General features: G+C 31.9%; 1 protein-coding gene, 1 long non-coding RNA gene and 1 other non-coding gene across 3 annotated transcripts; all 3 read left to right on the top strand.

Annotated features, from left to right (window-relative positions):
• Positions 1–160: 160 nt before the first annotated feature.
• Positions 161–6,249, top strand: LOC108218566 (protein sym-1). Its single transcript, XM_017391559.2, has 8 exons — positions 161–663; positions 1,071–1,158; positions 3,028–3,122; positions 3,536–3,608; positions 3,721–3,813; positions 3,955–4,041; positions 4,656–4,736; positions 5,973–6,249. Exons 1-7 carry the CDS (start codon positions 320–322, stop codon positions 4,731–4,733), a joined length of 858 nt encoding a protein of 285 aa, XP_017247048.1. The 5' UTR covers positions 161–319; the 3' UTR covers positions 4,734–4,736; positions 5,973–6,249.
• An 898-nt stretch (positions 6,250–7,147) lies between these two features.
• On the top strand, positions 7,148–11,875 carry LOC108216701 (uncharacterized). The gene is made up of 2 exons (XR_001806127.2): positions 7,148–7,242; positions 11,256–11,875. It is a non-coding gene; the product is annotated as an uncharacterized LOC108216701 (long non-coding RNA).
• TRNAP-CGG (transfer RNA proline (anticodon CGG)) lies at positions 10,258–10,329 on the top strand. Its single transcript has one exon. It is a non-coding gene; the product is annotated as a tRNA-Pro (tRNA).
• Positions 11,876–16,159: the final 4,284 nt, after the last annotated feature.

Here is a 16,159-nt window from a genome sequence, read left to right as displayed (position 1 = left end):
ATTAGGTCATTAATTATAAATTATAAATTTCACATCATGCTTGTGCTTTTTAAATTTTTCTTTAAATACGTCAATAAATTATTTTACGATGGCCTACTTATAAATAACAGTATAAATTCAGATTTCTAAAAACCCTTTTTAATGCAAAAACACTTACTTGCATGAAAAATGCGTTTTTAGATAAGTTCATTATTGTTTCTTTCCGCACTACTCCAAAGTCCAAACACACCCTTGTAAGTTGTAACTTTGTTTCGTTATGTTCTTGAAAAACCTCTGATAAACCCCCAATTTCTCTAAAATTTACACACACTATACAAATATGGCGTTAAGCCCAGTAATTTTGACATGTCAATCACCTGACTTATATCGATTTTCGGGAATCTCACCCAAATCCATCTCACATATTGGTTCTCAGACCCGGATTTCAGCTTACCCATTTCAAGTTTCTGCTTTTAGGAGCAGTTCTTTATCTAATCATCAAACCCCATGTGGTTTGAGTCTTTTGGGTCGGTCTAAAATCGGGTTTAGACAAATGGGTTGTGATTGGATTAAGGTTTCTGCTGGTAATGGGGGAGGTACTGGTGGGTTTAGTGGTGGTAGCTCTGGCGGCGGTGGCGATAGTGGTGGTGGTGATGGTGAGAAGAAGTGGTCACTTATTTCATGGTAATTTGTTGCACATTACTTAGTAATTTTGTTTTTAGAATGTGTGTAGATTGTTGGAATTTACTCATGGGAGACTTGCGAAGATGTGGATATTAAAAAAATATATTTTACTGATTGTTTGATGATATCCTTTAAAATAAGACAAAATATTGAAGGGGTGTATTTCTTCTTGCGCGTTTACCATATTTTCTAGTTCAGTAGTCCTCCAGAATACATATTCTGTCAAGGCTCTTTATTTAGTTATAATACAGAATTCGGCTCAGATTATTCAAAGTAAACAAGAATGACATTGGTTTAAAGACTGTAATTTTGTATTGCTAATTGTAATGGCTTTGCTGCACTTGTCGGCTGTCTCTATCTATCTCATCAAGAAAATAAGTTACTACCGTTTTTGTGTATTATTACAGGTATTTGGCTCTGTTGGAGAATCATCCTGTGTTGACAAAAGCCGTTACATCTGCATTGCTGAATTTAGTTGGAGATTTAATCTGTCAGGTAGACCTTAGTGGTCCTCAACTATTTATATAGAAGTTAATTCAAATCATGCATGGCCTAGAGTAAATCTTCACAATCTTCTTATATGTTCAATGTTCCTCAAAAAGGGTGATATTTATATAGGATTTGTAACTTTTTAGTCCATTTCTTCCCAAAGAACCATACCAGTAAGTTTGCAGTCAAATGAAGTCATAGTTTCTGCATTATTGTCTATGCTTTGGTTCCATCCATATTTACATTATTTACTATTTTTGGCACCACTGTTGCCCGATGGGTAGATTTTAAAAACCAGGTAGTCCTTTTGATTGTTTTACTAGAAAATCTATGATCCTAGACTGTTGAAGCTAGCAGTTGTCACCGATCTTTTACGATGATATGACTAGATACTAAAAAATTAAGATAATGTGACAATGTGCCTCTCAGAGGAGTTTATAAATGCATGTACAAGGCCAAAGGCCTTATCTTTTTTTTTATTTAGTTGTAGAGTATTACTTGAGTATTTTGGTTTTTTCATGTCTTTCTTACTGGTTTTGTTCTAATGCATTTGTTTAAATTTTTATTAATCTGTGTTTATACTATATATTATTTCAATGACCATATGCTCTTTTGTTGGCTCCTCCGCAATAACATAGTACTTGGGCATTAAAAAAACACCCTCCGTCCCGGTGGGCAGTATACGTTCACTGTTTGCACGCATTTCAAGGCTCCTATAAAGTATAGTTCTATTAAAAAAAATTAAAATTATTATTTTTTGGATAGAAGTTTAAACATCAAACTTTTATTCAGAAAAAAAATTAAAAAAATATTACGGAACTATACTTTAAAGAAGCCTTAGAAAGCATGCCAATAAGTAATGTATACAATTGAATGGGACAGAGGGAGTACAAAGGAAAGGTCCTAAAAATGTGATACAGTTTGATACATTATCACTGGATTATGAAGAAAGCCTACGAGATATCTTCTTTAGGGTTATTATCGCATCTTATGAGCATTGAGCAGTATGTCTCGGAGAAAGACTAGCTTACTTAATTATTCTGATCTCATTCGAACCTTTTTGGTTTATGTTTTTGAGAGACCAAGATGATGCCTGCTGTCGAGGAAAATCATGCAAGAAAGTCCAACCTTCTCGAGTGATTAACTGAGATGGGGAGAATGCAGCCAAAATTTAACATTTTGAGGATTGCCTAATCTGTGGAAAGAAGCTCCTAGTTACTACAGTCTTAAGGCTCTTTTATATGTTTTTAAAGTCTTAAATGAAACACGAGATGATTAATACTATTTTAGCATCGAAATGACTTCTGAAATTTCTCTGTTTTGTGGTAGTAGACAGGCTTTTCAAGATAAAACTGAATCTCTTGACGTTGATCCATTCTGAAATGTGCCTTGTGACTTGTCAAGTTCAGAAATCTCTAAAGTCCGATCATGTCATCCGAATGTCACATCCTGACTTCCCTTTTCTGGCCTCTCTCACCTATCCTCTTCAACAATTGGAGAATTATTATTCTATATTTAAAACAAATGGTTTGTATTAAAATTAACTGGGGGCGGCAAACTTTAAGGGTCTTGAATTTAGCCATCCGATTGATCTGTTATTAGTTTCAATACATATACATTTTTCTTGAGTCTAACTTTGGCAGCAATGCTGTTTCCGTAATGGTTAAACTTTATATAAAAGTATGATGGGAATTTGAAATCATTATTTCATAATGTTATTAGTTCTCCTTTAACTGTTTAATTGATGTTGCCAGCTGCCACTCTGCCATAAATTGCCCCAAGATTCTAGGAGTTGCATCCATCTGACTATGAATAGTTTATGATAGCTTAGCAGTTTTTTGCTACTGCACTGATATCAGTAGTTATGTGCTGCAGCTTCTGATTGATAAAGTGCCATCTCTAGATCTGAAGAGGATGTTTCTATTTACATTTTTGGGACTGGCCTTGGTGGGTCCTACGTTGCACTTCTGGTAATGGTCTTCATAGCATTTTTTATTAATTAATGCCAAGTTAAGTTATTGTTATTTTACTCATTAAAAGTTTATTGATTCCATGATTTTTGGTGTTCTGATTCCCAAATTCACATGCTGTGGAAATTTCGGTTCACTCATCATCTATATCTATAACTAACTATACTTTACACAGAATGTTGCACCAAGGAAAAAATTATAACCATACAACGCCTATAGGACTCATTTCTGTTATCAGATCCCAACCACCTAGGATATAGATAGGTCATAGGGATGACAAGTGTGAAACTGAGGATGATATGATCATCCATCTTCCAGGAGAAGCATATAATTTGCTTTCGCTGTGTATGTTATTAGTTCTGTATTTGAACATTTACTTGCAAGTAATCCACATTCTTTTTGGGTGTGTGTAGGTATTTATATCTGAGTAAATTGGTCACTACACCTGGAGCATCTGGTGCTTTCTTACGCCTTGTAATTGATCAGGTTAGCATTATTCAGCATTTGATTCTGGAATAACCTGTTGGTTTGAACATGTACCTCTCTGAAGTATAATATATTAATGTGTTTTCCACTTGACCTGATGTTTTATCTACAGTTTATTTTTGCACCGACATTTGTTGGAGTTTTCCTATCTACATTGTTAACACTTGAAGGAAGGCCGTCACAAGTGATGCAAAAGCTTCAACAGGTGTTGCTTTTAGTTCACTCTTTATTAAAACATTTCAAGTAATCAAAAAAATTATCACTGCGTGTATGGTGTAAAAAATTAATAAAAGATTGTTTTAACTTTTACCTGTAGCATATGTTAACTTTGATGACTAAATTGTAGGATTGGTTCTCATCTGTTCTTGCGAACTGGAAACTGTGGATACCTTTTCAGTTTCTTAACTTTCTAATTGTTCCGCAGCAGTTTCAGGTATGGTGCTATTTTTCTTGTTTTCCTCTTGCTTTTCATCTTCATTTGTTAAACAATCTAGATATCACGGACCATGTAATTTTTTACAAATTAAAAATTTGCTAATAGATTGCAAGTACTGCTGTCCACATTAAATTTCAATTATATTTACATTCCTCTCACAACAATAGTTGGTAATAAATTATCGTTTTTCAATCTAATATTACTTTTAAATTTATGAATATTGTGTATAACCCTAATTTGAAAGCATAACTTACTAAAGTCAAGATTTGTCATTTTAAACTAATATGAAGTACATTGAATGTTTCTTTATACTAATCACACTTTTATTTACATGAAATTCGAATAATCTTCTACTCTGAAGCAGTATAAAATTTTATTTGAGTTTCTTAATTTGGAGAGGCACACTATATATGCGTCCACGTGTGAATTTAAGAAGTGACAGGTTGGGAAGTCTGGTAGCAATAGAAAAAGAAGACTCTACAAACATTTATTGACATGGAAGTATGAAACTAATATTTGATTGTGGGAATTATCAGCTATATGACATCTTGCATTGATTTCCTTAAAGTTCATTGTACTGTAATATATGTTAACTATGGGTCATGTTACAGGTCCTTGCAGCTAATTTCATTGCTTTAATCTGGAACGTGATTTTGTCATATAAAGCTCACAAACAAGTTGTTGCATGATAGGTACTGTTCCAACTAATGTCTAGTGTTCCGTTTTGTTGGGGTAAATCAAATTTGGAAGAAAAAACTGAATTTTGTAGTAGTGGGTAAATTATTATAATATTCCTAACAATCTGACTATTTGAGAAGAAAAGTTCTAGTCTCCTTTCAACTCATTTCAGACAGAATCTGTAACTTGCTATCCTCCTGCCTAGCAGGCAAAGACTACCTCCAAAATTTCTCAAAGAAATTTGCACTCCCTCATTTGTGTTCACTGTGCCCTCTTACACCATTTATCTCCCCCTGAATTTTTTTTCACATTTTTTCCATGCCATTCCATCCTCTCCAACCAAGCAGCGCATAGTAGTTAAAATTAAACTAGGACACGGTTATGACCCTCGTAAAGGTATAATAATTGTTTATAAATTTTGAAAAGCCATGTGAAGATAAAAGAGTTGATTAAATATGGAAAATCGGTAAAGCAAGCAATTTATGCAAAAATGTACTTCGCAGATTAGGCTCCATAGTCCTTACTCCATCCACTCCGAAATATGAGAAACTTCTGCAGAGCATCAATTAATGAATTACTTGTAGTATTTTAATAGGCCCCTGAGAAGTTGAGATTCACTATCAACAGTGAACATGGTTGTTAGGAATAAAACATGAGATTCAACTTTTATGCAAAGCGCACACACAAAAATATTTGACGAGGAAAATCCACATCTCAACTTGTATTATTAATCGAAACCATTATCGATACAATAAATCAAACTATGATCCTCAAGCCTAACATTACTCAAGCATCCGTTCTCAAGTACCTAAATCTACATCTTGAGCACATATAACAAACATAATATGACTACGTATATATATCCATCTCAAACTTAGCTAAATCAGAATCTAATTCTGAAATATCCAACTCCAGTTAGAATCAAGTTCTGAAATTTCCAATTCAGATCAGAATCCCATTCATATTGGGTTGATACCCAATAATCCTTCACTTTACCTTATGACCAAGACATACCTTTTATAATAATAATTGTCTAGATATACAATTGCTACCAATATATATCTTGGATCATCAAAGTCCATTTACCATTGTAATGGGCTGATACCAATGGTAAGACGTGTGATGAACCTCTATTGAGTCTAATGTTATTAAATTAACAATGATTTTGAATGTGCAGAATCTTAGTTTATCGGAAGAACCTCTTTAGAGTCTTTAATGTTGTTATATTAACCATTATCTTGAATCTGCAGTTTGGCGCAGAATCTTAGTTTATTGGACTGGATCTAGGATTTGTGCGTTGCTCGAAGGTCTTGCAAAGAAGTCTGTGACTAACTGTCACAGAATGAGGCTACCAGTTTTGGATTTTATGTTATGAGTATCTAGTCAGGAAGTGTAAATTATTCTGTACGAGGACAACCTTCTTCTGCTTGAATGTTTCCTAGTGATCAGTTGAATTGAATCCTGTAAGGAGGTTTTAAGCTCTGTTCTAAAACAGTACTTGAAAAATATATAAGTTGAACATACCAATGCTCGCGGTAGGTTACTGAGGAAGCGTAACAGATGAACTAAACTGGATGTTTATGAGGAAGCTTACATGTGCTTAAACAATCTCCAGTGAAAAGCAGAATTAAAATTTTCCTGAAGTTGCCGAGTGTATAAATATATTCTATCTTTTTATTTAGTTTTTTCCGTTACAATTGATGATATTATAAGCAATAAAAAGAGTAGTGCTATACAAAATTTGTAATAAAATAATGTGCCACTAGTGTGATTTGGCCGTTTGTAATGAATGTTCAGAGTAAACAGAAAATAAATTAGCGTAATTTGCTCTTGATAATGAATATTTCTAATACAAGGGATCAGTGTTCTATACCATTTATTTCATTAAGTTAATATTTTTGACACTCACAGGACAACTAATTTTGACGTAATTAAAAATTAATGATTCAGCTGTTTGATAAATAAATTATTTGGAAAAACAAATTATAACAAAAGTCTAAGATAAATTATGAATGTACACAAATATAAATTTTCTGTTGTATTTCTGGATTGATTTTGTAAAAATCAATAATTTTTATTTAAGGGTAAATCATAGCACTTTATTCTTAATTTATTGTTTATATATTAATATCATTAATATTTTTATACTAATTAGAAGTAAATATAGATGAAATAAATTAATTATTTTTATTAAATAACTAATATAAAATATTTTCTTGACAATTATTACTAAAAAATACATAATTAAACACTCCTATATTTGAAATATAAAAATAAGGAAATGTTATTTCTAGAGCTCACTTTTTATTTGCAGAGCAACCAAGAATTAAAAGACCAAAGTATCCATGCATTAATTTTTTTCAAAAACCTTTTATTGTGCATGTAGGGGGTATTTTTGTATTTTCATTCTTCTTTTGCTCTGAAATAATAAAAATGCTCTTTTCCCTCGAATAACCTTCATCAAGTTACCAGAGCTGAAGTATGTACAGCTCCCGGTTCATAACGCAGAAGCATCCCGAGGTGATGTTTCACTCGATATTTTATATATAGAGATAGAGATAGAATTTACTTTACGTTTACCTTTTAATTTGCTCCTGGTTAGTAAGTAAGAGTTAAGAACACATACTAATTTATAAGCTTAGCTCCAAAATAATTACTGATTGTTTCAACTTAACTTGTGAACTAAGCTTTAATTGTCTAATATATCCTTGTTTCTGTTTGAATTTAAGTTAATTATAGCTCATGAGTCATATTAGTTGAAGGTTTACATAATTTTATGCAATTTGACATCACTGTTGCTCTCGTAATTCGTAAGCTTTGTTTTCTACAATCTCGGTGATTATGTTCTGTTTATGGATAAGTAGAATGTTGCACGGAGCTTATTAGAATCAATGAATTGAATTTTTTTTGTTTTATTACACGATTTGTGTTCGATATATACATTATTCTGATAAAATTTGTGTGACATTTATGTTGTAGTTTCTGTTGATGAATATTCAATCAATCTGTGCAAAGAATTGAGGTCAGTAAGACGGTTAATAACCTGAATTCTGTCTGTGATTGCTGTTAAGGTTTCATATGATGGTTTGTTTTCAGTGTCGTGCTGCATAATGTTGTCCCTTGAGGTCATATACCGACTGTAAAGACCCATCTGTCAGTCAGAATTATGTGTGATAGAACTTGATAGTTTCCATGGTAGTACTGAACCTTATGGGGTTGTAAAGACCCTCTGTCAGTCAGAATTATTGTTGTGTGTGTGCTTTCTATTAGAAGTTGAATCTCGTATTTAAATCCCTAACAGGTAGTAATGAACTTTAAGGGGCTGAGATGAATCCATGATATAATCATGCTTGTAAAGAAACAGATAATTCATTCTCATAAACGAAACTAGCCGGACCGGTATCTCTAGAATTTAAGATAAATGTAGATAAATCCACCATGATTATAATGGTTACTATTTTGACCAGCAAGATATGAAACCGTTAAAGTTTAAACTATGAAAATGTTGACCTATGTGAATATTAATGAAGCAGTTCAATATGTTGAAATTGAAGGGTTGAAGACTCATCCTTAAAGAATACTCAAAAGCAGTTTGCCCCATGATTTTGTAGGCTTTATTGATGTGTTTGTGAACAATTCACATCATGAAAAGTGAGATTGGAAAAGGTAATTTAGACGGATTTAGGTATGATTTTTGGGTTGTTCATTGAATGCTTATGATTGGCTTCAATCCAGGGATTATACCTAACAGCTGATCTATTAACTTAGATTCCTTAGATTTTTTATGTGCTTGAAAGAGTTTTGTTATACTTGTGAAACTTAATCTATTCAACTTAGTTTCTCTTAACAAATTCTTTTACTTATATAATTAATGGTTACAACTTACAACTCATTACAAGTATCACTCGATTTCCTTTCAGTCAGAAGGATCAAAGGTAATTCTGCATATGTTCAATCTCAAGAAAACTAGTTTTTTTTTTTTTTGGAAATAATAGTATCATAAAAATTACGCCAATTATACTGCTACTAGGGAGCTTAGATTATATGATTCAATAGTGTGATCATCACAGTAAGTCATTGTGTTAATATGAGTGAGTACATCTGCAGTCGTTTGAACAACTTCTGTCAGTCTGTGACAAACCGTTGACTACTTCTGTCAGTCCGTGACAAACCTTTGACTACTTATGCAGTTGCCTCTGGTATTAAGAGCTTATGAACATGAAGCCATGATAAAGTGCTCAATATTAATGTTGCAGACCAAATAAGATAGTTTATCTAGGCAGGCTCTTGCAAGTTTGTAAACTTAATGTTTACATATCGGGTTCTGAATTACCAATTATTTCCATGCATTGTAGTAACTGCATTGGTCTTGAGTGGACTCTTTATTCTTAATACCAATTTATATATGATTCTTTCTATTATTATCATTTTACCATATATATAAATAATTATGTTCATTGGTGCCTTCAGTTTAGGCGGATATATGCATATACGTTTGTAACTTGGTAAATTCTTGAAACATATATGCCATGTTTATTCATCATTTGTTAATTGTAATTCTGTTAATGTTTTTAGTTGATAATGGCTACTGGCTATATCTATGAATGCATTTGGCGTGAGATCCAATTTGTAGGCCAAAAATAAAATGGAAAGTGTGTACATATAAATTATAATAGAACAGTTATATACATGTATATAGGAATAGGAATGATCCTGCAACAGAAAGTTTCTGTTGAAAGTTTTGACATACTGTCCCTGTGGCAAAGAAAAATTTAATTACCTAGATTTTTATCTATTTAAAGTTAAATAAGATTGTGATGAAGTTGGATATTTGTTTAACAAGGCCATCGTTTGATCGAGTCGTTTATTTGATATCAAGTAGTTCTGTGGCTAGCTTAAGTTCAAGATTGATATGAAGATTTTTGTTTCTGACCCCTACTGGCCAGGTGGTATAGAGAACAAATTAAAAGTTAAGTTTTTTTTCCCATCAAAATATACAAGGCCCCTCAAGAAGATGATGCAATTTTGGTTTCAAGTTTTAGTTTCTTATAATTTTCATGTGTGCTGTCTTTTCTTGTTTTATTTGAAGATAGATCTGGTATCCGGTTTTAGCTTCTTTTGTTTGGAGTACCTTGTTTCTTGTTTATTTTCTTTCTTGATAGCTACCTTACCTATGGAAACGCAGTAATATGATTTTGATTTTATGCTACTTAGAGCTAACTTATGTTTCCTATTCTCATGACTTAAGCTGTTCTTCCATTGGAGATTGATATAAATAAACAAGAATGGCATACTTTGGAGAAATGACTTTTTACATTTTATAATGTTTGTTTACTATATTAGCTTCAAAGTATATTCAGTTCATTCTTCATTTTTAGTTGTAGCCTTCTATTTAATTCTTTATTGAAAATAATTGCCTTGAAACCTTTACGCATTAGCTGATAACCACTAAACATGTTAATTACTAAATATAAGTAGAATCAGAGCAAGGTCAAGAAGACATTACCCTGTTTAAACTTTTGATTTGACAACTGTGGGCATTTGGTCTAGTGGTATGATTCTCGCTTCGGGTGCGAGAGGTCCTGAGTTCGATTCTCGGAATGCCCCTTTTTTTGTTCTAACTATACTTTTGTTGATTGCCTTGGCTTTAGGAAATGCTCAGTCGAACTTGGATGTTTAAATTCTACTCTCCTTTACGTTTGTGCAAGCCTTTTAGTAGAGGAATTAATACACTTCTATTCAAAATAGAAATTTCTTTAAACTCCTGTAATTTGATTTCTCTATAGTCTGAACACAAGTCAGTTTTATCTACCAAGTTTTAGTCTTTTTTGTTTCACTAGGCTGTAAAATATTGTGCAATTTGTATCTGTTTCGTGAAAATTTTATCTAGTGCATCCTAATTCATTCTAATGATTGACTTCTAAATTCTTTATAAATATAACAAATATGATAATAAAGATCACAAAGGACACATGCTTTCAATTCTTAGTAACTCTGTACATGCAGCTACCACATTTGCATTGCACTGCTTTGGTCAGGTAAGGATGGGAAGATAAATTACTAGAGATAGAGTAGTTGTGTGGGTATACATTCAAACTGGACTTAACTGATAGCGATATAATACTTATGTTTGTGTTGGGATCCACCTCGAACGCAACTCCTAACGGGTGTCTTATTTTGGTAGATATATTCTGGTAGGATTCTGTTTACCATAGGGACTTTTAGTTATATTTAGGAGTTCTAAGTTTCAAACTTTTTACAGTCACTAGGAGAAATTGTCTTGAAAATGTGAAGCTTTCCGCCTACTAAAATGTATTTGACAAAGGAATATCAATTCTCAAGTAATGATTGAAAAACTTCTTCAAGTGTGTGTCTCTAATTAGTAATTACAAGGTGTTTTCCAATGTAAGCTAGTTAGCAGTAGTTGATCATTGATTGACAGACTTGGTTAAGCTTAGCACTTACCTTTCTTCGTTCTTTGTATTATTCTTGTAGCCTTTCTTGTTGACTATTTGTTCATTTGTTGACAGTAGTAAGGTAGTCGATACCTGCTACCGGTCCCTGAGGATGCTGAAGGATTGGTAGGCTGACTTAATGTTGCTGCGCCTTCCCACTTATCATGGATGAGTCCTGCACATGCTAGAACTGATTACTGCTTGACGGGCATGCAATATAGGATTTTGGCCTTTAACGCTGAGTAATGTTACTCTGTCCTCAACAGTTGCACATCATATGAAGTGCCTACTGGTGGACTAAGGGTACAAAATCAGAAGAAAACAGGTTGCGGCCCAAATATTTAATGAGTGCAGCATAGCATATCGAAAACATTGTCCAATACAACCTCTAATTTCTGACTGTACCACCTGGATACAAATTTGTGCCATATAGTATCACTGGATGTATGTGGAAATCTAGTCTCAGACAGTGATATGGAGGAATTAACTGCAGAGTCATAGAGAATCGGACTCCTATATGACATGTACTATGTCTTGTGCAGAATGGATTTATGTTCGACTGCATTTGAGCATTTGTCAGTATAGATTTGAAGTTCTGTTTATTATTTAAATTATGGACAGTCATCTTAGCAGTACAGTGGGTTATGCGGTGTTCTAAAAAATCTCGATAAAAATATATATTAGTGCTTTATTGACTACACTCTGAGTTGATTAAAAATTTCTGATTTATCGAACAATCTTGAACTGGCAGGTCAACCAATTATTTTTGATTCCTGATTACTAATACTCATAATACTCATACGTTTTAATTTGTACATGATAATTGTTGTTGTTTATAGTAAACCTTTGTATACTTTTAAGATAAAGGAAAAAGTGAAGGTTATGGAAGTTGATATCATCGAAATGTCGTTGCTTTCAAGATTATTTTTGAATTAGTTCAAAAATGAGGACCACCTTGAATATTTGAAGAAAAGTTGCACCGAGATCGTACTAACATGCTGCATATCTAGCCAGAGATGCACAAGATCTCAGCAGAAGGTTGGTTGCTGGTTCAAACACTATCATGTACTCGGTCCTGTTTTTAAAAATCGGTGATTAATTATATCATCTTACCCGACTCGTTAGAAAATCATAACAGTTATAATTATTAACAAAAAATATAACGTATTTTAAGTCCTAAAAAGTTAAGAAATATAAATAAATCAAAATATATAACATTGCATTAATTGAAAGGATATTCTTTCATGTGTGTGATGGCAACTCTATGCTTGGACTTTGAAAGGGAAAATATCTAAAATATGCAAAATGTGAGGGGCCATAACACAAGAAAATGAAGCAAATGTTGACAAGTTCTAAGGAAAAAAAGACATGTGTGAATGGGCAAAAACGGACGACCAAAATCACCTAACCAAGCACAGCCCAAGCCGTCCAAACCCTAACAGCCTTCCACGTGTCCATTATTTAATCATGCAGACAGTGACATAAGCATCCGAATCCACCTCCAAAAAGCCCATGATTAGTCCACTTTCTGTTTCCGCCCCAAAACGGAAAGTTTATAAGGACACCTGGCAGTTGTTCATTTATTTTCATTATTGCAAGGACACCTGGCAGTTTATTAAGTACTTGGTCTCGTTGTTGTCAGTACACCTGGCAGCCTATCATTCAACTCCACGTCACTTGATGCTGCTATTACTCATACGTGATGACAGATGGATAGTTTCAAAACTGATAATTTTCTACGGCGGAATATGACTTTCAAGTATATCAATCTTCCGTAAATTCAAAACATCGCGATCAAGAGAGAACACGTATTTAAAATAGAAATCATAGAACCACTAGGGTTTTGTTGCATAATTCTATATTTTTTATAAGTTTTTAGGATCTAAATCTAAATATATTTTCATAAGTTTTCAGAATCTAAATCTAAATACATGTTTTTTTGCATCTTTATGTGTGTTCAAAAGTAATTTTAAAATATAATACATACTAAATAAGATATTTTTTTTCGTTTGAAGTTCTGCAGCAGAACCCTCATTAATATTTTTTTAAATTTGAAGTTCTGTTGCGGAATCCTAACTAATATTAAAAATAAGGTAATGATTCTAATGTTTTTTCCCTAATGGTTCTCTCTGGAACATGACCCTAAACTCATAATCCCTTCGTCCATTCGTCTCTTTTTATTTATTCAGTTCTAATTTTTAATGTTCAAATTAATCAAAATTTAACTGTATTTTATATATTATATATTAAAAAAATTAAAAAAAGTTTATCATTATAAAATCATATTATAAAAAATATTCAAAAATTGGTTCGCTGATCATCTAGAGACAGCCGTCTGTCACGTGAGACTGAGGGAATAGGAAGATTTAGTTAGAGTGAATGACGTGGAGAAAATGTGGATGGTTTGAGATGAAGCCATGTGGAGTGATTTATGATCATCTTTCTCTTTCGATTTGTATCATGGAGGTGCAAGATCTGGTTCCATGGTCAGTTATAGTGACACGTCACCGGTGATATATTTTGATGGACCCCATCGTATTTATTACTCCCTCTGTCCCAGTTAATTGTATACGTTTCTTTTTCACGGCTCGACACGCTTTTTAAGGCTCTTATAAAACATAGTTCTACAACTTATTATTGAGATTTTCTTTTTTTGTATAAAAGTATAAATGTTATACTTTTATACAAAAAAAGAAAATCTTAAAAATAATTTACAGAACTATATTATATTGAAGCATTAAAGTCCGTGCCGCGCCCCCGTCCTCCAATGTATACTATTGACCGGGACGGAGGGAGTAACCATTTTGGACGACCGTTCTTCTAATTTTCTTAATCACAAGCATCAAAATATAAATATCCGCCTCCAGTTATGAAAAATATTAATATTGGTCTTATAAAATAAATTGTTTTTAAAAAATAAATACATTTTTTATAATTTATATTCTTATCCATGTTAATAATCATGATTTAATAATTGTATTATAATACTCCCTCTCTTCTGGTAGGTTCTTTAAGTTACTTTTGTCACGCGTTTTAAGACTCTTATAACGTATAGCTTCATAATATTTTTTTTATTTTTTTCCTGAATAAAAGTTTGATGTGAAACTATATTTTTTAGAAAATCGTAAGATGCGTGCAAACAGTAAATGCGAACAAAAAAAACAGATGGAGGGAGAAAAAAAAATTGACTTAATAATAATTAATATATATATAAGGTTCATATTTATTCACAGAACTAAGCAAAGTAATAAATTAATTATTAGGAAAATAATGAAAGTATGTACGGATAAGTATTATGAAAAAAAATCATTAAAAATGAGTTGTATCATAAGATAAGTGGAATATCATGAAGGAGAAAAAAAAAAGATGATATGCAAATATGAGTAACTAATTAAAATTGTATATACTTTTATTTTTGATGTCTAACTCAATTCTATATATTTTAAAAAAAATCTTAATAACAAAATTTATAATATGAAAATTTCACTCATCAACTACTTTCAATAAGTTGGCTGACGAAAAAAATCTATATTCACTTTTATCTAACATAGAGATTATATTTTAGAGAAAAATCAACTCGTCAACCTCCGTGCATCATTATATTTAGAATTATTCTATATTTTTTAAAATTTTTGAGTCATTTGAAATATTTAAAAATAAACTTTGGCACTCACTACGTTTGTCCACTTTCAAAAATTCACACAGTTTAAAAAAAATGAATATTTGTAAAATTAAATGAGGTTGATCTATGAAATATAAAAAAGAATATGCGAAGTAGAATTGAAAATTGAGCTGAACAATTAAATTAAAATATATTTGTTTTTGATATTATATACTTATATATAATAACCGTAAGGGAGATAATTTGGTCACATGGTCCAAAAGCTTATCATCCGTTGGATCGTATATTGAATAAATAAGTACCGTTAGATTAAAACAAAATTAACTTCTAATTCTATAAAACAGCTGATATCTACTTACATGTTTATAATTCATTTTCTGAATCCAAAACAAATTCTGTCTTTCACATGTTTATGATTTTTTTAATCCAAAATAAATATTTCCTACCAGATTTAATCGTAAAATCATGTAAATAGCACTGTCACAAAATTATTTTTACTAAATATATTTTAAAATTAATAAGCTTGATATTTTAATCCAAAATAAATATTTCCTACCAGTTTTAATAGTAGAATCATATAAATCGCACTGTCACAAAATTATTTTTATCTAATATATTTTAAAATTATTAAGCCAAATTAAAATCATATTATAATAATTCTAATATAAAACACATACATAAATATAATCTAATGGAAGTTGACGTCACATATTCTACTCAATATATATTAAAATTTGATAGAAAAAATTTAATACTTTGACATGATGCATAAGAGAAAAATAATGGCTTGATTACAATAGTTTATTTGAAGTAATTAATATCTGTGACGGTGTATTTTTACTGCATCGCCACTGTCGGATGATCCAACATGTGTAACCAGTTTTTTTTATAGAAACAAGTCTGAAAAAGAGAACCTATATATTTTTACAATAGTTCTGACTTACAAACAAATCATAATTTCAAATTTTATTTAATTGAAAATTTTAATTTATTATTTATAAATTAAATTCTTTCACAACACTTATAATATATTTAAAAAATTCATAAATAATTAAAAAGCTCTCGTGCCTTGCACGGGCTACAAGCTAGTATAAATTGAAAGAGAAAGAGTAGCAGAAGAGACGCGGGACAGTGATCCAACAGAGTCGAGGATGCTTCATTTTCGATAGAAAACATTGAAAACTGTATGCGTACGTATAATATCTGCAAATCCCAAGTAGATCTTATCGGGGAAAACGAAAGACCAAGACCTTAACCCCCTTCAAAAAGGCTTCACTCGTCGCCATTTATACTGCCCTTTCACCTTTACATACACTACTCTCATGTACCCACGTGTCGTGTGCATCTCCTTACCAAATGT

This window comes from Daucus carota, chromosome 4 (genome assembly GCF_001625215.2).
Source record: "Daucus carota subsp. sativus chromosome 4, DH1 v3.0, whole genome shotgun sequence".
Taxonomy (NCBI): domain Eukaryota; kingdom Viridiplantae; phylum Streptophyta; class Magnoliopsida; order Apiales; family Apiaceae; genus Daucus; species Daucus carota.
This window is presented reverse-complemented; position numbering and strand designations above follow the sequence as displayed.